At 44.6% G+C, this 24,611-nt stretch overlaps 1 protein-coding gene across 2 annotated transcripts in view; it reads right to left on the reverse strand.

The window, feature by feature from the left end:
• Nucleotides 1-24,611, reverse strand: part of LOC140191385 (plexin domain-containing protein 1-like) — a 618,167-nt gene that overhangs the window by 22,967 nt on the left and 570,589 nt on the right. The window contains exon 13 of one of the 2 annotated variants that reach the window (XM_072248761.1): nt 1,070-1,230. The exons of the other annotated variant lie outside the window; for it this stretch is intronic. Within the exon in view, the coding sequence (XP_072104862.1) occupies nt 1,070-1,230 (161 nt within the window). The remainder of the gene's footprint in view (nt 1-1,069; nt 1,231-24,611) is intronic. 2 annotated transcript variants of the gene reach the window in all.

The raw sequence follows: 24,611 nt of genomic DNA on the forward strand, positions 1-24,611 counted from the left end.
CCATTTTGTGTGTCTTAGTCTGGACTTCTGGTATTTTCAGAATCTCTTGTGTTTAGAAAACTGATAGGTTGGGCAGAGGTAGGATGTCCTTTAGAGGCAATATTTTTAACTTGTGGGAAAAGTTAAACCTAGGGGCCATTAATACAAGGCAGCTGTGAAATTACCCAATGACGAAATGAGTAGGAGGTTGTCCTTATTAACACAGGAAAAAGAAAGGAAATTTGATGAGTTTATGACAGAAACTGGAATAGAATAGACATACTGCAAGATTGAAAATAGAATGGAAAGAAATCATGGGTGGAATATAAACTACAATAGGACCATTTTAGATCGGATGGGGTCTTTCACTAAAGGCTATAGATTAAATTTATTTGTCACATATACATCAAAACATTGAAACGCACAGTGAAGTGCATCACTTCTGTCGGAGATGTGCTGGGAGCAGCCTGCAAGAGTTGACATACTTCAGGTGCCAATCAAGCATACTTACAACTTACTCACCCTAACCCATACGTCTTTGGAATGTGGAGGAAATTGTAACACCTAGAGGAAACACATGTGGTTATAGGGAGAACATACAAATGTGTTAAAGTGACTTTGACCGTGGAATGATCGTTGATGTCAAATGGAGTGGTTTGAGTATATCAGAAGCTGCTGATCTCCACACAGAACAGTCTCTAGTGTTTACAGAGAATGGTGCAAAAAACAAAAAAAAAATCCAGTGAATGGCAGTTCTGTGGGCGCAAACACCTTGTTAGTGAGAGGGGTCGGAGGAGAATGGCCAGACTGGTTCATGCTGACAAGAAGGTGACAGTAGCTCAAATAACCACATGTTAGTGGTGTTCAGAAGAGAATTTTTGAATGTACAACACGTTGAACCTTGAAGTGGGCTACAGCAGCAGAAGATCACAAACATGTACACAGTCGTCACTTTATTAGGTACAGGAGGTATGTAATTAAGTGGCCACTGAGTGTATGTTAGTGATAACAAATCTGACTCTGACTTGTGTTCATCGAAGACATTCAAAGATTTGGATTTAATTGTGAAATAGATGAAATTTTAGCCCACCTCGATAAAAAATAAGGCTGCAGAAGACAGTGGATGACTATTGACATAGATGACGACTAGGATAATGATAGTGATCACGATAACTGCCAGCACGATGCCCACCACCACACCAGTGTGCATGGGATTTCCCTTCTTCTCTGCTGGACTCTCTTCCGTTATTGCTGTAAGAGAACACAGTAGGGTGGATTTCGTTAATTAAATCATCAGACATTGAGGTTCAGCTCTCCTGCTGCACACAATGTTCACATTCAGAGATACTTTATTAGCTCTACATCATGAGGTAGTGAAGGTCATTCGTTTAACGGCTCCTTAAAGAATTGTCAGACTAGATTGAAAGTACTAAGCAAGAGAGATTCTGCAGATGCTGGAAATCCAGAGCAACACACACAAAATGCTGGGGGAGCTCAGCAGATCAGGCAGTATCTATAAAGGGAAACAAGCAGATGATGTTTCAGGCTGAGACCCTTTATCAGGACTGGAGAGGAAGGGGGAAGAAGCCAGAATAAGAAGTTGGGGAAATTTCTTGTTAGTCATTGCCAGAAGTGTTCCCAATAGTCACCACTATAGCCTTGCACACTGTTGAAGTCTCTTCTCAAGGATTAGTGTTCCAGAACACTTAGTCAGTGACAATGGACCACAGTTTGTTGTGGAAAAATTTCAGTCATTGCTGAAAATGAATAAAATAAGATGTATTACATCTACACATGCCTTAGTGGAAAGGTTTGTCCAGATTCTAAAGAATGCACCGAAAGCAATATCAGGAGAACAATGCTACACTGACACTGAATCAGAAGTTCACCAATTTCTGCCTTGTATATTGCAATGCAGCACACTCCATAACCAATAACTCACCAGCTATTCTGTTTCTGGGTCATCTCTTGCATCCATGATCTCCTCAAACCCAGTCTCAGAAGGAGAATGCAGGACAAACAGCTGAGACAAATTTAGGGCTCCTAAACAAGGAGATTCAATATTTCACTCCTGGACAAGCAGTCCTGGCAAGGGACTACAGAGGTGATCAAAAATGGGCACTTGGAACTAGACCTCTCTCCTATACAGTAAAGATTGGGTCTGATGTCATCTGGAGATGACACATTGATCAGTTGAGGAGAGCAAAATCAATTGTTTGAGAAGAAAGGAGTCCAGAGCTGTCAGAACCACTTCCTGCAGTCCCAGAGTCAACTCCTACAACCACCATGAAGGAGACTCCAGAACCTGAGATTGTTTCACAGCCACAAGTCTCACCTGCCAAGCAGTGACCCCCTCCCCTCACCTTGTCAGGAAAGATATTATCCCACAAAAGTAAGAAATCCTCCACAGAAATTAAATCTTTAGGCCTGAATGAGACAATTTAAAATTTACTGTGCTGTGGATGTCTATTATAGTAGTTGTATTATGTAGTATACAGTGTGTATAAATAAGATGATCAGAGAGCAAAATGTCACATATTTGAGTTGAGATGCATTCTGTGTTGTCAGAGTTTATAGCTAAGCAAGGAGTGTTGTGTATTTACAAACATAATATTTCAGTAATATTTGAGTAATATTGTAAATATATTATTTGAATGAGCATTCTTTGTTGTTTACATAATTTGTTATGTAAGAAGTACATGAATGGCATATGTCATCATGCTACTATGTCATATATGAACACCTCACTAAAAGAAAAGGAAATAGAAACTAAGTCGACAATTATCCCAGCTCCCATGTTTTCTTTGAATTAGTTTCTGGAGAAACAAAACATAACTGTGGGCAAAAGGGAAGGAGAGGCACCAGAGGTGGTGGGCAGGTGAGGAGAAGGGGTAAGAGGACATGTTTAAGGGGTAAGATTGAAAACACTTGCAGTTCTCTAGATACAACCGCCCCTCTTGGATACAACAAAAAACAAGATTAGTTCTGATTAGACCTTCAATGTGAACACCATGGATTGTCAGTAGAGCTACTAGGACTTGATGTTTCAATCCCTATGGTAAGTCGGCACTCTCGATGTTGGCAGTGGGCTTGGAGTGGTGACAAGGAGGGAGGGTAGGTACGTCATCGGGGTCATCAGGTGGGCACCCTCCTTCTTTGACGTTTCGTTGATAAGCCCACGACGTCTCCAGAGGGCTCAACGGTGCTACCTGGCGTCCCAGACACACCCCCCTCAGTTCCATACCCTCCTGTCTTCATCTTGCAGCCCAGTTGTTGTCTCTCCTTTTAATCCAAATCCAATTGCTGCTTTCTTCTGCTGCATTTGACAAGGACTTGATTGCTTGTTGGAGGGAGTGACCCCTCACCCCCATCTTCTTCAATAGACTGGTCGTAGATGTACATAATCTAGTTGTTCTTTTAATGACTCTGATCTCCAGGTCTAGCCATTCTTACTGCTGCCTGATGAGGTATCACAATTCCACCAGAGGGTTTTCTATTCTACTGTATCGCATTGTGCTTGTTCAGGAATACTCATCAACACATCACTAAATTAATGCTGATTTCCTCAACCTTATATTCTTTAGGAAATACGTTATTAAACTGGAAAGATTGACGATGTTGCCACAAATCAAGGGCCTGAATTATAGAGAGAGCTTGGACATTCTAGGACTCTATTCCTTGGATCATAGAAGACTGAGGTGACCTTATAAGAGTGCATAAAACCATGAGGTGCATAGATAGGGTATTCTTCCCGAGATTTGGGAATCAAGAACTAGAGGGTATAGGTTTAAGATGGGAGGGGCAGATTTATTTGGAACTTGAGCAACTTTTTTTTTTACACAGAGGGTGGCATTTTATTTATTTATTTATTGAGATACAGTGTAGAATCGGCTCTTCTGGCCTTTTAGGCCGTGCTGCTCAGCAAAACCCGGTTTAACCGTAGCCCAATCACAGGACAATTTAGAAAGACCAATTAACCTACCAACCGGTACATCTTTGGAATGTGGGAGGAAACCAGAGCACCTGGAGGAAACACATGTAGTCATTGGGAGAACATACAAACTCCTTACAGACAGTGGTGGGAAATGAACCTGAGTTGCTGGTACTGTAAAGCATTGTGCTAACCACCACACTAAGTGGAATGAGTGGGTAGAGGAAATGGTTGAAGCTGGTACAAGAATGACATTTAAAAGACAGTTGGACAGGTACATAGAAAGGAGAGATTTAGAAGGTTATGGGCCAAATATTGCCAAGTGGGATTAGTTTGGATGGGGCATCCAGGGTCTTTCTATTCTATTCCTGCTTTCCAGTACTTGGCCTGCATATTTCTTTGCCTTGGCGTTTCAAGTACTCACCTAGGTATATGTCTCCACTAACCCCTCAGGCAGTTCATTCCAGATTTCAAATAACCTTACTGAATAAATTCAAATTTCAATGTAAGTTTATTATCAAAGTACTTATATTTTACCATAAACTACTCTGAGATTAATTTTTTGCAGGCATTTACATGGAAAAATAAAGAAATACAATAGGATTTATGAAAACTATACCAAAACAGACAAATGACAAATATGCTAAAAGAAGACAAACGGCAAAATAAAAAATACTACTGAGAAGAATCCTTGAAAGTGAGTCTGCAGGTCATAGAACCTTCTTCTAGTCCTCTTTAAATCTCCTGACCATAAATGTCTTCTGGCCAAAGGCATCTCTGCTAAGGGGAGAACGTATCTCACAGTCCTCCTTATCGATGTCCCTCATAACTTTGTACCTTACAGTTCTTACAGACATTCATATTCATTTGGGGTGGTAGTCGTAGGCAAAACAACATCTTTGTCCCTTCTGACACGGTTGTGTGAGCTTTCTTGAACTGCAGTGACCGTGCTTCAATCTTCGTTTGCCAGACTCCTTGTCACGGTGGAGAGGCTTGTGAACTCCTGAGATCCCGAGAGTGCTGCTGTCTGGAGTTTAGCATCTGGGGCTTAGCTCCTGGTAGGGTTACCCATCGCAGTAAGATCAAGGAGGAGGTTCCAAACAAAGAGCGATCCAACTAAGACATGAATGGGAGAGTTGGCGGAAGTTGATGACACATCCCAACAGGAAAGCTGCAGTAGTGAAGGGCTGGTCCCCAGTTGTCTTGCACTCTGTGCCACTGGATTCTGACCCCAATCTGTTAAGGACCATGTGGTTGCTGCCTGTGCATCAGCCTCCCCATTTTCAAATCAAGTCACACACAATTAGTTTCCATTATGGGATTTCAATCTAACATAACCCCTTAGGAGAATATCACACTACTGCTACTACTACTTTAGCCAGGTCATAGGAGGACAGAAGGGCTTGTTGAACGATTTAAGAGTCAACCACATATAAACTATTGTGATCTGGAGTCACATATAAATCAGAAAGCGACTGAACCATATTGAGTTTATATGATACTCTGGTAAATCAACTGAGAATAATTTGTTTTAATCCTCTGCATTTAAACCCACAGCTATTGTGTTGCTATCTGAACACACCAGATTGCTGTAACGTATAAGGAGTGGTGGCTCTTATTATCCCTCTTAATCTCATTCTCCTACCTTCTCCGCATAACCTTTGAAGTTCCTACTATTCAAGAACTTATCAACCTCCGATTTAAATATAGTCTCTGGGCCTGTACCCACTGGAGTTTAGAAGAATGGGGGTGGGGTGGTGGAGGAATCTCATTGAAATCTATTGAATACTGAAAAGAATGGATACAGTGGACATGGAGAGGATGTTTCCTTTAGTGGGGGAGGGGGAAGGCATGGTCTCAGAATAGAAGAATGCTGTTTTAGAACAGAGATGAGGAGTAATTTCTTTAGCCAGAGGGTGGAATTCATTGCCACAGACATAAGTGGAGGCCAAGTCATTGGGTATATTTAAATCGGAGGTTGATAAGTTCTTGATTAGTCAGGGCTTCAAAGATTATGGGGAGAAGGCAGGAGAATGGGGTTAATCAATCAGCCGTGATGGAACGTGGATTAGACTTGATGGGCCAAATGGCCTAATTTTTTGGATTTTTTTTTGGATTCAACTTTATTGTCATTGTGCCGAGTACAGAACAAAGCCAATGAAATGCAATTAGCATCTGACTACAAGTGCAAAAGAATAGTATTACTTACAAAATAACTGCGAATAAAAAGTAAGTGCCATAGCATACAAATATAAAAGTACTGAGACAATCCAATATGGGTGCAATACTGCTTAGCGCTGTGATGTGAGGTTCATCAGGGTCACAGCCTCAGGAAAGAAGCTCTTCCTGAGCCCGCTGTTGTGGGAGCGGAGGCTCCTGTGTCTTATGGTCTCATGTCACCTTTAATAGTTCACCTTTTTCTCCATGATGTCTGCATAAAACAAAGCCAGTGTCCATTTAAAGGAAGCTTATAAGACAAGGTAGGAGGTTTTAATTGTTCGTTTAAGATTTAAGATTTCCTGACCTTGGTTGTCAAGTGAAAAATTCCAGAACAGTTCCAAAGAGATTCTGAATTTATTACATTTGTATAAGCATTAAAGTAAATTGCATCAATTTTAATAGACCATAATTTGGGTCCAGCCATATTATATGACTTGGTAGGAATCCAGGTTCAATGGGAGGAAGCCTCACTATTGCACTGATAGCAGCTGCAGAACAGTACGTCCCAAGGATCTGGCCATTCGCCAGCTGGCTGCATTCTTAAAACCAAAAAGCTGCAGATGCTGGATATCTGAAGTAAAAACAGAGCGCTCGCCCTTGAATGCTGCAAAGGCTTTCACCCTCAGCTCTCCGAGAGTAATCAGTTCCACATGCTTGTCAGCTACTTTCTCATCACTTAACACAATTTCGCAAATGCGGCACAGGGAAATGAGTGCACATTGTCCAAGGTGTGATGACTTTTGTTCACTCACTGCTCTAGACTAAGACATGGTAGCATAACAGTTAGTGCAATGCTTCACAGTGCCAGTGATCACTGTTCAGGATTCAAATTCCACTGCTGTCTGTAAGGAGTTACTCCATCTCTGCGGCATCTGCTCACAGGATGAAGCTTTTCATTCTAGAACATCTGAGATGCTTTCACTTTACAAAGAACAGAAATTCTTTTCCTCCACTATCACAGGTGCCCTCACGCACATCACCTTCATTTCCCGCTCATCCGCCCTCACCCCATCCTTCAACTGTCACAACAGAGATAGGATTCCCCTTGCCTTTACCTACCACCCCATGAGCCTTTGTATCCAGCACATCTTTGTAATTTCTGCCATCTCCAAAGGGATCTTACCACTAAGCACATCTTTTCCTCTCTCCACCTGCTTTTCATTGGGATCACTCTTTGCTCCTCATCTCCTGTCTCACCACCAGTTAAGTCCCTGAAAAGTCCTTGCAGGTGAGGCGACACTTCAGCTGTGTGGCTGTCAGGGTTATCTATTGTATCCAGTGCTCCCTGTTCACCCTCCGCCAGATTGGAGGACCTCTTTGTTCAGCACCATTGCTCTGTCCACTGCAAAAGGTAGGATCTCCCAGTGGTTACAGATTTCAATCTGAGTTCACATTCCCTTTCTGACAGGTCTGCCCGTGGACTCTTCTACTGTTATGATGAAGTCAAACTCAGGCCGGAGGAACAACTCATCATATTCTCTCTGGATAGCTTCCAATATAATGGCATGAACATCAATTTATCTAACTTCCAGTAATTTCCCCCCTTCTTTTCTGTTTTACTATTCACTTTTCTGGTTCCCCGCTCATCCGTCTCCTTATTTGCCCATCTTTTCCCTCTGGTTCCCCTCCTCCTTCCCTTTCTTCCATGGTCCACTCTACTCTCCTATTAGCTACTTCTTCTTCAGCCCTTTACCTCTTCCACCTATCACCTCCCGGTTTCTTACTTCATCCCTTCTTCCCCCACCCACCCACCTGCACCCTCAGCTGGTCTTATCTATCAACTGCAGCTTGTACTCCTTACACCCCCCTCCCCACCCACCTTCCTATTTTGGCTTCTGTCGCTTCTTTTCCAGTCTTGATGAAGAGCCTCAGGCCAAAAACGTTGACTGTTTATGTTTACTCCCCTCCATATATGCTGCCTGACCTGCTGAGTTCCTCCAGTGTTTTGTGTGTGTTGCTCAATGCATTTATCATGACAGGGTTTAGGGTAATTTTTAGCTAGCGACTTCTCCGGCCAGTGGTGCAATTGTTGAAGAGCGTAGACAGGTCAAATTATTGAGAAACTATTGGTATGACTGAGAGGATGCCATTAGAGAGAAAAATAATTCCTGTCTGTGTCCATACAAAAGGATAATCAAAATGATAATGCTTGCTCTAATTTAAAAATTTAGGTAAAATTATAATATACATTTCTCTGTGTCACTGAATAACTGCTCAGTGACATATAACAGCCGTTGTATTCGCAGAAGAGCATTGATTTTTCCTAAGAATTACATTTCTGTAATTATTTCTGAAGTTTGTAATAGATCATCCAGTCATTTCAAAGAAAGTTGCACCACTATTATTTTGCTGTCTTCCCACACAACTTTTGTTGGTTGTTGGTTGCTTCAGGACCAGCAACTTCAGCTGAGCCCTGCCAGGCACAGACATTACAGAAATAACAGATGTGTATCACATGGAAGTTTTAATAAAATTCTGTAATTTACAGTAATTCTGTGGCTTTGCACTGTACTGCTGCTGCAAAGCAATGAATTTCACGTCATATGTGGTGAGACTCAGTCCCTACACCATCAGGTTCAGGATCCCTCAACCATCAGCTTCTTGAACGAGAGGGGATAACTTCATTCACCTTCACTCACCCTAACATTGACCCCATAAACTATGGACTCACTTTCAAGAACTCTTTAACTTGTGTTCTCAATATCTATTGCTTAGTTATTCATATTTATTATTTAGATTCTTTGTTCTTTTTGTATTTGCAGTTTGTTGACGTTTACACATTGGCTGTTTGTCCATCGTTGTTGTATGCATTTTTCATTAATTCTATTGTGTTTTTTTTGTATTTACTGTGAATGTCGAGTGAATACACGAAAATGAATGTCAAGATAGTATATGGTGACATATGTGTATCTCAATAATAAATGTATTCTATTTATGCCACTGGTCATGGTGGAGGGAGAGTCATAAAGGGATTGGGGACGATATTGGTTAACTGACAGGTATTTCTTTGTTCTTGTTAACATTTGGAGGCTTAGATTCATAAAGCAACACAGCACAGGTATAGGCCCTTCAGTCCATCGAGTCTGTGCTGACCAGGCACTCACACAGCTAGTCCCAATTTCATGTGTTCAACCATGTTTCTCTAAACCTCATCGCTCCATGTATCTATCCAAGTGCTTCTTAAATGATACTATTGCATTGCCTCAACCAATTCTCTGGCAACTTGTTCCATATATTCACCACCCTCTGCTTGGAAAAGATACCTCTGAGGACATTGTAAGTTGTACTGTGATTAATCAGGATTGTGGAGTTGCTGGGTCTGCATGGCTCGAAGGGATGAAAGGGCCTATTCCGTGCTGTTGCTGAATAAGTAAGTAGATAAATAAATAAATAAGACTGCTACTGCCCATGTTATCTGTATCTCTCATAATTTTAAACATTTCTATAAGATTGCCCCTCATTCTTCCACATTCTAATGAATAAAGACCAAACTTGGCCAACCTCTTCACTTAACTCAGGCCTTCTAGTCCTGGTAACAGGGATGGTGGGCTGAGAGGAAGATGGAGTCTCTGAGAACCCAAGTACTGGCGGTGGGACCTAAGAGAGACAGGATTGCAGAGTGGTGGTGGGACAAGAGGAGATGGGAGTTCCAGCGGCAGTGCGTAAAGTCCCGGCATGGAGGTGCTGTCGGTCAAGGTCCAGGCTGGAGTTGGACGTTGCACAATCGGCACTTTAAAGGTGTCTAAGGTCATTGGAAACCGCATTGATGGCGGCTGAGTCCGGGTTCTGAATCTGTTCAGGATCCATAAGACCATAAGACCATAAGACAAAGGAGCAGAAGTCGGCCATTCGGCCCATCGAGTCTGTTCTGCCATTTTATCATGAGCTGATCCATTCTCCCATTTAGTCCCACTCCCCGACCTTCTCACCATAACCTTTGATGCCCTGGCTACTCAGGTACCTATCAATCTCTGCTTTAAATACACCCAATGACTTAGCCTCCACTGCTGCCTGTGGCAACAAATTCCATAGATTCACCACCCACCGACTAAAAAAATTTCTTCGCATTTCTGTTCTGAATGGGCGCTCTTCAATCCTCAAGTCATGCCCTCTCGTACTAGACTCCCCCATCATGGGAAACAACTTTGCCACATCCACTCTGTCCATGCCTTTCAACATTCGAAATGTTTCTATGAGGTCTCCCCTCATTCTGCCAAACTCCAAGGAATACAGTCCAAGAGCGGACAAACGTTCCTCATATGTTAACCCTCTCATTCCCGGAATCATTCTAGTGAATCTTCTCTGTACCCTCTCCAACGTCAGAACATCCTTTCTTAAATAAGGAGACCAAAACTGCCCACAGTACTCCAAGTGAGGTCTCACCAGTGCCTTATAGAGCCTCAACATCACATCCCTGCTCCTATACTCTATTCCTCTAGAAATGAATGCCAACATTGCATTCACCTTCTTCACTACCGACTCAACCTGGAGGTTAACCTTAAGGGTATCCTGTACGAGGACTCCCAAGTCCCGTTGCATCTCAGAACTTTGAATTCTTTCCCCATTTAAAGAATAGTCTGCCCGTTTATTTCTTCTGCCAAAGTGCATAACCATACACTTTCCAACATTGTATTTCATTTGCCACTTCTTTGCCCATTCTTCCAATCTATCCAAGTCTCTCTGCAGACTCTCCGTTTCCCCAGCACTACCGGCCCCTCCACCTATCTTCGTATTGTCAGCAAACTGAGCCACAAAGCCATCTATTCCATAATCTAAGTCTTTGATGTACAATGTAAAAAGAAGCGGCCCCAACACGGACCCCTGTGGAACACCACTGGTAACCGGCAGCCAACCAGAATAGGATCCCTTTACTCCCACTCTCTGTTTCCTGCCAATCAGCCAACGCTCTATCCACGTATGTAACTTTCCCGTAATTCCATGGGCTCTTATCTTGTTAAGTAGCCTCATGTGTGGCACCTTGTCAAAGGACTTCTGAAAATCCAAGTATACAACATCCACTGCATCTCCCTTGTCTAGCCTACTGGTAATTTCCTCAAAAAATTGTAATAGGTTTGTCAGGCAGGATTTTCCTTTAAGGAATCAATGCTGAGTTCTGCCTATCTTGTCATATGCCTCCAGGTATTCTGTAACCTCATCCTTGACAATCGACTCCAACAACTTCCCAACCACCGATGTCAAGCTAACAGGTCTATAATTTCCTTTTTGCTTCCTTGCCCCCTTCTTAAATAGCAGAGTGACATTTGCAATCTTCCAGTCCTCCAGAACCATGCCAGAATCTATCGAATTTTGGAAGATCATCGCCAATGCCTCCACAATCTCCACAGCTACTTCCTTCAGAACCCAAGGGTGCATTCCATCTGGTTCAGGAGATTTATCTACCTTTAGACTATTCAGCTTCCTGAGTACTTTCTCTGTCGTAATTGTGACTGTGCACACTTCTCTTCCCTGCCACCCTTGAGTGTCCGGTATACTGCTGATGTCTTCCTCAGTGAAGACTGATGCAAAATACTCGTTCATTTCCTCTGCCATCTCCTTATCTCACATTACAATTTCTCCAGCATCATTTTCTATCGGTCCTATATCTACTCTCACCTGTCTCTTACTCTTTATGTACTTGAAAAAGCTTTTAGTATCCTCTTTGATATTATTTGCTAGCTTCCTTTTTATAGTTAATCTTTTCCCTCTTAATGACCTTCCTAGTTTCCTTTTGTAAGGTTTTAAAAACTTCCCAATCCTCTGTCTTCCCACTAATTTTTGCTTCCTTGTATGACCTCTCCTTTGCTTTAACTTTGGCTTTGACTTCTCTTGTCAACCACGGTTGCATCCTTTTTCCATTCGAAAATTTCTTCCTTTTTGGAATATACCTGTCTTGCACCTTCCTCACTTCTCACATAAACTCCAGCCACTGCTGCTCTGTCGTACTTCCCGCCAGTGTCCCTTTCCAGTCAACTTTGGCCAGTTTCTCTCTCATGTCACTGTAACTTCCTTTACTCCACTGAAATAGCGACACATCAGATTTCGGCTTCTCTTTTTCAAATTTCACAGTGAACTCAATCATGTTATGATCACTGCCTCCTAAGGGTTCCTTCACCTCAATCTCTCTAATCACCTCCGGTTCATTACACAATACCTAATCCAGTACAGCCGATCCCCTAGTGGGCTCAACTACAAGCTGTTCTAAAAAGTCATCTCGCAGACATTCTACAAATTCTCTCTCTTGAGATCCAGTGGCGACCTGATTTTCTCAATCCACTCGCATTTTAAAATCCTCCACAATTATCATAACACTGCCCTTCTGACAAGCCTTTTCTATTTCCTGTTGTAATTTGTAGTCCACATCACTGCAGCTGTTTGGAGGCCTATAAATAACTGCCATCAGGGTCCTTTTACCCCTGCTATTTCTTAGCTCAACCTGTAAAGATTCTGCACCTTCCGATCCTATATCACCTCTTTCTAATGATTTAATATCATTTCTTACCAATAAAGCCACACCTCCCCCTCTGCCTACCTTCCTTTCCTTCTGATACACCGTGTATCCTTGGACGTTCAGCTCCCAGAGACACGCATCCTTTAGCCACGTCTCAGTGGCCACAATATCATACCTGCCAATCTGTAGCTGTACGACAAGATCATCCACCTTATTCCTTATGCTGCGTGCATTTAAGTATAACACCTTAAGACCAGTATTTGGTACTTTTCGCTTTGATTTCACTGCAACTCATCCCAATGGCTACAAATTTGCCCCATCACCTGCCTGTCTTTCCTGACATCTTTACTGCTCACTATCTTAGATTTATTTCTGTTTTCCCCTTCCTCCGCTCTATCATTCTGGTTCCCATCCCCCTGCCAGATTAGTTTAAACCCTCCCTAACAGCTCTATTAAACTTTCCCGCCAGGATATTAGTCTCCTTCAGGTTCAGGTGTAACCTGTCCTTTTTGAACAGGTCATACAGAAGAGATCCCAATGATCCAAGAATCTGAAGCCCTGCCCCCTGCACCAGTCTCTCAGCCACGCATTCATCTGCCTGATCCTACTATTCTTGCCCTCACTAGCACGTGGCACAGGTAGCAATCCTGAGATTACTACCCTGGAGGTCCTGCTTCTCAGCTTCCTTCCTAACTCCTGGAAATCTCTCTTCAGGACCTCCTCCTTTGTCCTAACTATGTCATTGGTACCAACATGTACCAAGACAGCTGGCTGCTCACCCTCCCCCTTCAGACTATTTAGGACCCGATCTGAGACAACCCGTACCTTGGCACCTGGGAGGCAACACCCCATGCGGGTATCTCTATCAGGCTCACAGAATCTTCTGTCTGTCCCCCTGACTATGGAATCCCCTACGACTACCGCATTCCTCTTCTCCCTCCTTCTCTCCTGCACAACAGCGCCAGGCTCAGTGCCAGAGACCCGGTCACCATGGGCGTCCCCTGTCAGGTCATCCCTCCCAACAGCATCCAGAACAAGATATTTGTTGCTGAGGGGGACAGCCACAGGTGTGCTCTCCACTATCCGGGCATTTCCCTTCCCTCTCTTGACAGTGACCCAATTTTCTGACCCCTGTAGCCTAGGGATGACTACCTCCCTGTAGCTCCTGTCTATCACCTCTTCACTTTCCCTAATAAGCAGTAGGGTCATCAAGCTGCAGCTCCAGATCCCTAACACGGTCTCTGAGGAGCTGCATCTCAGTGCACCTGGTGCAGATGTGGCCATCAGGGAGGCTGGAGGTCTCCCAGGAGTCCCACATCTGACACCCTGAACAAAGCACTTACCCTGCAGGCATGCTATCTAATTCTACAGGAATGAAACAGGAAAAATAAGTCTACTCACCCACTTACCTCGCCAAACAGATGAACGTTTTAAACCGTTAATTCGTATTGTTAGCTGTGAGAGCCCTGCTATTCCTGTCTGTCCGGGTCGATTCACGAAGTGGGGGTGGGGGAGAGAATAAAAGAGTTGGTGCTTTGCTCTTGCCTCTTCCTGTTTACCGCCGAAGCTCGTTGAAGCCAAAGCCCTACACTCTGCTACCACTCACTCTGCTGCCCGCTCCGACAGCTGCCTGCTGTATAGGGTGGTCTCCTTTTTAAACTCTCCGCGCTGTCCTGTTGACGTCATGTACCTGCGCAGTCTCATCCTTCTTGCACTCGAAGAATTTTTTAAAAAAAAAATGCCTTCCTTCAGAATTCAGCTCCCACGACGCTTTGTAGTCCCGATCCAAAAGACAGCCATTGGTAGCAACCTTCCTTTTTAAACTCTCCGCGCTATCCTGTTGACGTCACGCACCTGCGCAGTCTCATCCTTCTTGCACTCGAAGAAGTTTTTAAAAAAAAACTGCCTTCCTTCAGAATTCAGCTCCCATGACGCTTTGTAGTCCCGATCCAAAAGATCGTTGGAGCTATTGAGGTCAGCAGTAGGGATCACGGTCTGGGGACAGCGTTGAAAACAGCAGGTTCTGTACTCTGTATACGGGTGTCCTTCTGATCTTTGCTGGAGGTGAGAAGGACGAAGAACTGGTGATTGAAAGTGTGGATCTGGCGGAGGATAAAGTATAGAATGGGTCCATTGCAGGCAGTGGAGAGAGAATCCCGGAGTTATGGAAGTGACTGGGATAGGTACCTTCTCATGGTGGAAAGCATGACATGTAGAATGTGCTGGGAGAAGCAGTCAATTGAATGTGAGTAGCTGGGGTCCTCAGAGGGTCTGAATCAAGAAGCTTAAAAACTGATCTGGAAGCCATGTGGTACAAGATGGTGGCAAAGACATGTTCCCAGAAAGGATACTCAACTAGTAAAGGATGACTTAATTAGTTGAGAGTGTTAGGGTCATTTCCCTGTTACATGTTTACCTTGATCCAACGGAACAAGAATGGTGGGTTTTAGCCAGACCTATAGAAGAAAGTTTCCTTTTGTTATTGGCTGCAAAGGTCGCCACGGGTGGTACAGAGATTAGCATGGCACTGTTACAGCACTGTTACAACTCCACTGTTGGAGTTTGGAGGTTTCCTCCAGATGCTCCTGTTTCCTCCCACAGTCCAAAGACTTACAAGTTAGTAGGTTAACTGGTCATGGTAAATTGTCTTGTGATTAGGCCAGTGTCAAATACGTGGGTTGCTGGACAGTGTGGCTCATAGGGCTGGAAGGGCCTGTCATCATCATCATCATCATGGCTCCGTCTGTTTAAGTAGACAATGGATGCGCCCGCCCGGGGATCTCTAAATAAATAATACAGGGAATAGCAACAAATAGAGAGACCGGGTCTATGAATCTCTGTGAGTCCACTTGGGAAGTTGAAAGCCCAATGGCTGCAAGTCCATGAATCCACTGGAGGCTGGATGTGGACCATGCCCTGTTCTGGGGTTAGAGGACTGTGTCTGTGTGTGGGTGAGAGGTAGGAAAGGGGCTTATGGCCAAACTCTTAACTTAACTCAGGCCCTCTAGTCCTGGTAACAGGGAAGGTGGGCTGGGAGGAAGATGGAGTCTCCAAGGACCAAAGAACTGGTGGTAGGACCTAAGAGACACATATACAATGTAGAATGTGGCCATTCAGTCCATTGCCTCTATGCCAAAATTTGGGTCAATCCCATTCCCTCACTTATTTCTTGTAACCTATTCCCTTCCCCCAATCCTCCGACCATCCACCTACAAGAGGGTTACTTTACAGTCCTGATGAGGGTCTTGATCTGAAACTTCAACCATTTCTTCCCCTCTCTGTGCCAACGAAAATGGATTTACTTCAGTAAATCTATTATCTTTCTCTCCCCTTCTGAACTATCCATCCCCTATCATCCAATCTCTTTCTCCTCCTCCACCATCTCCATTTCCTCAACAGCTACACACTTCTACCATTGGTTCCCCTCCCAAATTACCTGCACTTGTCCTTCTTACCTCCCTCTCTTTACTCCATCCTCCACCTTCCTTTCTTATCAGATTGCAGCATCTTCAGCTCTTTGTCCCTTCTACCTATCACCTCCTAGATTCGGACACTGTTCCCACTCTGTCCGCACCCCCCTGCCTATCATCCCCATTTCACATGAATCCACATATCACCCACCAGCTCATGCTCCACATCTTTCCTCTGACAATCTCCCTTCCGGCTAATTTTCAGCCTAGATCAAGGATCTCAACTCGAAAGATCAACTGTTCATTTTCTGCCTGATCCGCTGACTCTTTCCAGCAAAGGAACTGTAAAGTAAGTTCCATCAGCTATATGTGAGTTCCTCCAGCAGATTGATTGTTGCTCCAGATTCCAGAATCTGCAATCTCCTGTGCTCCTCCTATACGCCGGCTAATTAACCAGCAATGGGACGTGAGTGAAAACTGGAGCACTCGAAGGAAGCCCACATGGTCATAGGGAGAACGCACAGACCACGCAGGTACTTCCTGACATCAGGATCAAACCCAGGTCATTGGAGCTGTGATGCAGCAGCTCTAATAATGGAGCTTCTATACCACCCTAGCCCCTGTGACACACACAAAATGCTGGAGGAACTCAACAGGCCAGGCAGCATCTATGGAAAAAAGTACAGTTGACATTTCAGGCTGAGACCCTTTGGCAGGACGAGAGAAAAAAAGCTGAGGAGTAGATTTAAAAGGTGGGGGAGGGGAGAGGGAAACACAAGGTGATCAGTGAAACCTGGAGGGGAAGGAATGAAGTAAAGATCTGTGAAGTTGATTGATGAGAGAAGGTGACAGAGGGAAAAGGGGATGGGAAATGATGAAGGGTGGGGGTGGGGACCATTACCGGAAGTTAGAGAAATCGATGTTCATGCCATCAGGTTGGAGGCTACTGAAACGGAATATAAGGTGTTGTTCCTCTAACTTAAGTGTGGCCTCGTCACGACAGTGGAGGAGGCCATGGATGAACATGTCGTTACGGGAATGGGAAGAGGAATTAAAATGGGTGGCCACTGGGAGATCCTGCTTGTTCTGGCATTAGATGCCTAGCCCCTGTGATAGTATTTCAAAGTTCAAAGTAAATTTATTATTGGTACACACAGGTCAATCAAGAATGAAGTAATTGCACTCAGTGGCTACTTCATTAGGTACAGGAGTGGAATCTGGTGTGGACTCCAGATGCCCGTCCACTTCAAGGACAATTCAGAGGTGCTCTTCTGCACACCACTGTTGTAGTGTGTGGTTATTTGATTTATTGTTGCCTTCTTGTCAGCTTGAACCAGTCTGGCCATTCTCCCCTCTCCTCTCTCATTGACAAGGGTTCTTTTTTCCCACAGAACTGCCATTCACTGGATTTCTTTTTGTTTTGCACACCATTCTCTGTAAACTCGAGAGGATGCTGTGCACGAAAATCCCCGGAGATCACTTTCTGAGATACACACGCTGGCACCAACAATCATTCCATGGTCAAAGTCACTTAGATCTCATTTCTTCCCCATTCTGATGTTTGGTCTGAACAACAACTGAATCTCTTGACCAGGTCTGCATGCTTTTATGCATTGAGTTGCTGCCACATGATTGGCTGATTAAATATTTACTTTAATGAGCAGGTGTATAGGTGTACTTAATAAAGTGGCCATTGAGTGTAATTGTCTATGAATCACAATCCCTTGCAATTAAGGTTTAGGTTCCAAAATGTCTGCTAAGCCAAATTTCCTGCAATGTTAGTAAATCCTGAATGAAGAGCTGGTGCTTGATGAGCTGACTGACCTGGTTTGCTGGTTAAGTAAATGATTTGACAACTGGCTCTGAAATGTAACTCCTCTTTGTGAAGAGACTCTGAAGTCAGAGATTTGAAGTCAAACATACTTTAGTAGTGCGGGCATTAGAAGCACTACAATGGAGGTGGGTGGCACAGGAACACAGCGATTAGAACAATCGTGTTACAGCATCAGTGATCGCCTACTAGGTTTGATTCCCACCACTGTCTGTAAGGACCTTGTACATTCTCCCTGTGATGGCATGGATTTCCTCCAGGTGCTCCTGTTTCCTCCCAAATTCCAAACATATGTGCTTATGGTTAGGGTTATCAGCTATGGGCATGCTATGATGGCATCAGAAGCATGGCAACACAGCTCTGCCCCTGCACAATACTCGCTGATTTGATTTGATTCAAACAACGAATTTCACTGTGTATTTCAATGTTTCAATATACATGTGACAAATAAAGCTGATCTTTACCTCTTTAAAACTGAAATCAGTGGGTGGCTTCAGTAGCCCAACATGTTTAAGGAACAGATACAATACTCACCATCACTCCTCCTCCTACACCCACCTTCTTCATCATTTTTATGTTATTAGTGGAGAGGATGGAAGCGTCACTGGCTTTTTCTTCTCATATTTCATATCTAAAGCTTAGAAAAACTTGTGGACAGGTTGCATCACGGCCTGGTATGGAAACGCCAATGCAGAGGAACAGAAAAGCTACAGACTGTGGTGGTTACAGCCTTGTCCATCACAGGAAAAGCCCTCCCCACCATTGAGCATATTTACAAGAAGAAAGCTGCATCCATCACCAAGGAACCCCACCATCCAGGCCATACTCTCTCTTTGCTGCTACCGTCAGACAGGAGGTACAGGAGCCCCACCACCAGGTTGAGGAACAGTTATTATCCTACAATCATCAGACTCCTGAACCAGCATGGATAACTTCACTCACCTCGACTTTGAACCGACAGGAATGTGGGGTGATGGCTCAAGTACAGAGCGAGGGACACTGAAGAAGATTGATCAGTTCACTGACTCTTATAAGAACTGTGCAGAATTAAAGGAAAAACAATAAATGCTAGGCCCACAGGGCCATTAACTAAAACTCTCATGCTGAAAGCTAGCACTGACACTGTGGCTCGGAAGCAGTAATTTAACACTAAACACTGAACTATCATTCTACAGGAATCCCACCACAATGAAACACTAATTGGCTAGAATGTGCGTGATTGCCGGCCCCATTCTGCAGCCTTTCTGTGAGATTGCCCAGACCCCGCAGCAGAGTCTGTGGCTGTGCCACATACAGACTCACTTTCAAGGACTCTACAACTCAGTATTTTTTACTGAATTTTAAAAATTATTTGCACGATTTGTTTTCTTTTGTACATTGGTTGTTTGTCAGTCTTTGTTATTTATTGTTCTTTCATAAATTCTGTTGTATTTCTTTATTTTCCTGTAAATGCTGGCAAGAAAATGAATCTCAAGGTAGTATACAGTGACATATATGTATTTTGATAATAAATTTACTTTGAACTCAAATTTTTGAAGGGTTCTTAGCCCGCTGGCTTGTCTGGTAGCTGTGTGTCCTGTCTTGTGGGTGATGCCTGCTTTGTGTCACAGAGTTATTGAGCACGAGAGCACAGAAGCATTCACAAACAACACCACAGATTCCATCTGGGTGGCCTCCAACCTGATGGTATGAACATCGATTTCTCCAGCTTCTGGTAATTTCACAAAAATAGTAGAGGCATTTTATGTTTAAGAAGAACCATAACAACTCATTTACTGTACTCCAAACATTGAACACAAAGAGCAGTTAAAGTCCTTTACATAATTACCTCATCACATCAGACCAGCCTCTTAAAGTGAACCCCAACTTAATGTTGGTGGCTGTGAATTCTATACGATCTAACCAGTTACATTACCCTACACCCCCCACCCCCCCAAATTCACTAAAACCGACATAGTGAGCCTGTCTGCAGCTCGGACAAGCTGCCCAACTTGGGCCCTGTGTTCCATGGGTGGAGAAAAAGCCTCTGGTTCATCCAGAGGTGTGTTGACACGCTCATGGTCATGCCGAGATGCCGGGTAGTGGGATTCCCCAAATCTTGATGGGCTGATTTAAGGTGATCTACCAAAATACATTCAGGTTTACCCCTTTTATCTACAGTATGATAAAAAGTCTTCTCTCCATTCCAAAACGTGGAACGGGCCATCGGAAGGGGACTAAGGGGATGTTGGTGTAAATCATGGTGGACGAAAACAAATGAGGTGGAATGTAGGTCAACAGAAACCCAAGAGTGCTGTACGCCATAATATGAGACAGGAACAGGTGCAAAGGAACTAAATTTACTGAGGAGTGTAGAACGCTGTTGAGAGGCTGACCAGGCAACCGTGGCATCAGGAATGAAATCATCCAGTACTTGTAATGGCTGCTGGTATACCAACTCAGCCACAGACAACTGCAGGTCCTCTTCTGGAGCAGTGCTGAGTCCCACAGGACCGACTGGAGATGATCAGGCCAACACTCATCCATCAGGGAAGCCCTCAGAGCAGCCTTTAAGGAGCGGTGAAACCACTAGCATAGGCCATTGGACTGTGGGTGATATGCCATGATGTTATGTAGCCTAATACCGAGGTTCTGGGCCATTACAGTCCAGAGGTTTGATATGAATCGGGGACCGCTGCCAGAGGAAATATATGGGGTGCCAAACCAAGTAACCCAGTAACATCCGAGCCATGTCTGCGGCCGTCGTCAATGCTAGATGGAGACCTCTGGCCACCTGGTGGTACAGTTGGTCCACCATGGTGAGGAGGTGTGTGAAACTGCAGGGGGCGGGGTGTTGCTGGAGGAAAGACGACCAACTAGGTCCACATTGACATGGTCAAACCGTCACTCAGGGACATCAAAAGGTGCCAATGTGCCTGAACGTGATTGTCAATTTTTGTCCACTGGCACTCCACAAAGGCTACAGTCCAATCATGCACATTGTTTTGAAGGCCATACCACACAAACTTTAGTGCAACCAGTTTCTGTGAGGCCTTCTGGCTCTGGACTGGTGACGGCACGGTGGGGTGGGGGTGACCGGTTGAGACATCACACAGGAGAGAAACTCCAGCTTTCCCAAAGTTAATGTCAGCCATCTGCAGGCCCATGACTGCTGTTCGGTAAGCCTGGACCTCTGGGTCAGTAGTTTGGCCGGCTGCCATGCCGGCATAGTCAACCCCTATGTGTACAGTCTCAATGGCTGGCCGTGAGAGGCAATCAGCCATGGAAGGAATTATTTTTCCCCTTGATATCTTGTATATCAGTTGTGAACTCTGAGATGTAGGCTAGGTGGTGTTGCTGTCGTGAAGACCAAGGGTCTGATATTTTGGCCATTGCGTGCATGAGGGGTTTGTGGTCAACTAACGCTATGAAATGGTGACTCTCTAGAAGAAAACGAAAATTGCAGACAACTAGATAGAGACTGAGAAACTTGCAGTCAAACGCACTGCACTTCCTTTCAGAGGGATGGAAATGCCGGCTGAAGAAGGCAAGCAGCTACCACACACCTCTGACCAACAGCACCCACAGCATAGTCTGAAACGTCAGTAGTAATGGCTATGGGTGTGTTGGGGTGTGGGTGACCCAGTAGTGTCACATTAGAAAGAGCTCGTTTGGTATCATCAAATGCCCTGGTCATGTCCGCTGACCAGTTAAGCACCTGATTAGGGGTATTGTCTTTAAGTGCACTGTACGGGGGAGCATAAGTGCGGCAGCTCACAGAATGAAGCGATGGAAATTCACCATGCCTAAAAACTCCTGTAGTTTTTTGTAGTGCGGGGCGTTGGGAAATCCATAATCATGGCTATTTTTAATGTGAGGGGTTTCACACCTTCTGCAGAGATGTGATGGCTGAGGAAGTCAATGGTTGACAACCAAAATGGCATTTAGCAGGGTTAGCAATCAATCCAGGTTGGCATAAGTGAACCCAGGGGCTATTTGACAGGTGTACGATGCCAAGTCCTTCCATGTTGGCAAAAACAGCCTTCGCGGTTGCCAGATTTTCTGGGTGTAGTCTATGTATGCAGGCATGGACTGGCCGGCCGGTTGTAGACATGTGGTGCTCAACCCCATGTTTTGTGATTATAATGGAGAAGGTGGGCTTGGTGAAGTTTGGGAATTCGCCCAGCGTTCAAGTAAACTCACATGTGGTGGTGCCTGTGCTTGACAGAGTCATTGTGGGGAACTTAAAACTGATTTATGCTTGTGTGTCAAATGTACGCCGTAGGTACTGCGTACCCTATGCCGTAGGGTGATGTGCACCTCGCCAAAAATGTAACTCACACGTTGCGGCGATGCAGACCACAGCAACTGTGATTGGTCCGCTTGGTAGCATCGCATTTCCAGTTGCTTTTCTCCGCCATGTCTGTACACTGATGCGAAATAAATGGTTGGAGACGATGAACCAAATCGTCAAATCTACCTGCTGACATCCGAAAATATTTGAAATGCATTTCCTCGTCCATGTCTCTCACAAAGAAACTCAACACAGTGACACAGAACCCCACCGCCAACTAGCGTTTTGGCGGTGAATTGCAGAGCGACGCAGATACAACTGTGCATGCTGGCTATGGCGTAGGGCTATGCAAAAGTATAAATCAGGCCTACGGCGTAGCCTGTATGCACAAGTATAAATCAGCCTTTACTGGGGGAGCAGGGGAATGACCCAGAGTCCTTGACATCCACAAGCTGGCAGTGTTTAAGGTTGACCAACATTCCTTGGGCACACAGGAAACCTACATTGAGCAGAGGTCTAGTCACTTTAGCCAGGTGTCATGTCGCCCACTGAAGCAGAGTGTTACTCATTGTGTCCCATATGTCTGGCTCCAGCTGCCATTGGCAGCCTCCAGCGAAGTTTCATCCCTCTTTGCCTTTTCATGAATAGGCAATGTTGGCAGCACGCTCACTTGGGCACCCATGTCACACAGGAAGCGTTGCCCTGAGGGGGTGTCTGTAATGACAACAGAATGGCCCTGACAACAGAATGATAACAGCAAAACTAGCCCCTTACTTTCATCCCAAACACCATGTATACACAAACGGACCTCACAACCTGTAAGACAGGCGTCTCCAGGCATCCAGCCTCTAGTGGACTCAGACTTGGAGACACTGGGGTTTCAACTTCCCCATTGGACTCACAGAGACTTGCAGACCCAGGCTTTGGTCACTGGGCCTTTCCTTCCACGCTTTGGCCTTTGATCTTCAGTATTCACTCCAGGGCTTGCCAATGACAATGAATGACGACCCTGAACTGCAGGCCTCGAACTCTGGACTCGCAGGTCACAGTTTCCCAAAAAATAGGTCTTGCTGACTCACATACCTAGGAGTTTACAGGCTGTTGTGGCTCCTACCCACATGGAACAATTCGCTGCTCTGGGGGGTACCGGCCCCCTTTAATCATAGATTTCCTTTGTTACATGTCCTTACCTATGATCTTCGAATGTGGAGCACAGAGCAGAGGCCTTGACTCTGGCCTGACCTCTAATTTCCCCGCCTCCCTAACCCCAAACTCCCCTCTCTGTCCCAAAATACATTGCTACGAATCTAAAAGTCAACTGAGCCACAAACTTGACAGAGACTGCAGCTCGGTGCCATCTTTTCCAAAAAAGAGAAAGCTCCCAGGAGACAGTCCTAAGCCAGCCCATAGTTATATTTCTCTCCCTTTGACATGTTCTTGTTTGCTTGACTTTTAAGCACCATAGTCTGGTTCAAATTAGGAGCTGGTTATGGGGAAATCATGAGTCCTGCACAGGCATTTGCACTATTGTGGTTCATTCTTGAGACTGACTCTTGAACAACACCATTTGGTTGGGAAATGCCCCTTGTGAATTGATGACGAATTCTGTGAAGGTTACACTATAATGTGTAGTGATACAATTACATCTATTTCCATTATGCTTCTAACATTGTAAACGCCCAACTCAATGTGCTTCATGGGAACTGCCAGCACGTGGAGGACATTTGAGATGCAAGTGGGCAAAGGAGTATATTTATGAATAATCTGAGAGAGGGAGAGAGAGTTAGAGAGGCTCAGTGTTAATTGCAGAAACTAAGACTTAGACAGATGACAATTGAAATGACAGTGCAGTGCATGCACTGGTGCAAATCCACAATGAGGTAGATTGCGCGGTCAAGAATCCATCTTGACATACTAGGGAACTGCTCAATCATTTATAACAGTAGGGTAGAAGTTGGCCTTGAGCCTGGTAGTATGTGCTTACAGGATTTTGTATCTTCTACCCAATGGGAGAGGGGAGAAGAGGGAATGCACAGGATGGGTTGGGGGCTTTGATTATGCTGGCTGCTTTACTGACACAGTGAGAAGTGTAAACAGACCCCATAGAGGGGAGTCTGATTTTGTGCAGTTCTGTGGTGGCAGGTGGAGCAGTGGCTAGTGTAATGTTTTATAGTGCCAGTGGTCAGAGCTCAATTCCTACTGCTATCTGTAAGGAGTTTGTCCATTCTTCCCACAGCCATGTGGGTTTCTTCCAAGAGCTCCAGTTCCTCCCACATTCCAATACATAAGGATCAGTAAGTTGTGGGCATGCTATGTTGGCACCAGAAGCATGGCAATATAGAACATAGAAATCTACAGCACATTACAGTCCCTCGCGCCCACAATGTTGTGCCAACCATGTAACCTACCCTAGAAACTGCCTAGAATTGTCCTACCACATAACCCTCTATTTTTCTAAGCTCCATGTACCTTTGTAAGGGTCTCTTAAAAGACCCCATTGTATCCTCCTCCACCACTGT

The sequence above is a fragment of the Mobula birostris genome, chromosome X, assembly GCF_030028105.1.
Source record: "Mobula birostris isolate sMobBir1 chromosome X, sMobBir1.hap1, whole genome shotgun sequence".
Lineage (NCBI taxonomy): Eukaryota > Metazoa > Chordata > Chondrichthyes > Myliobatiformes > Myliobatidae > Mobula > Mobula birostris.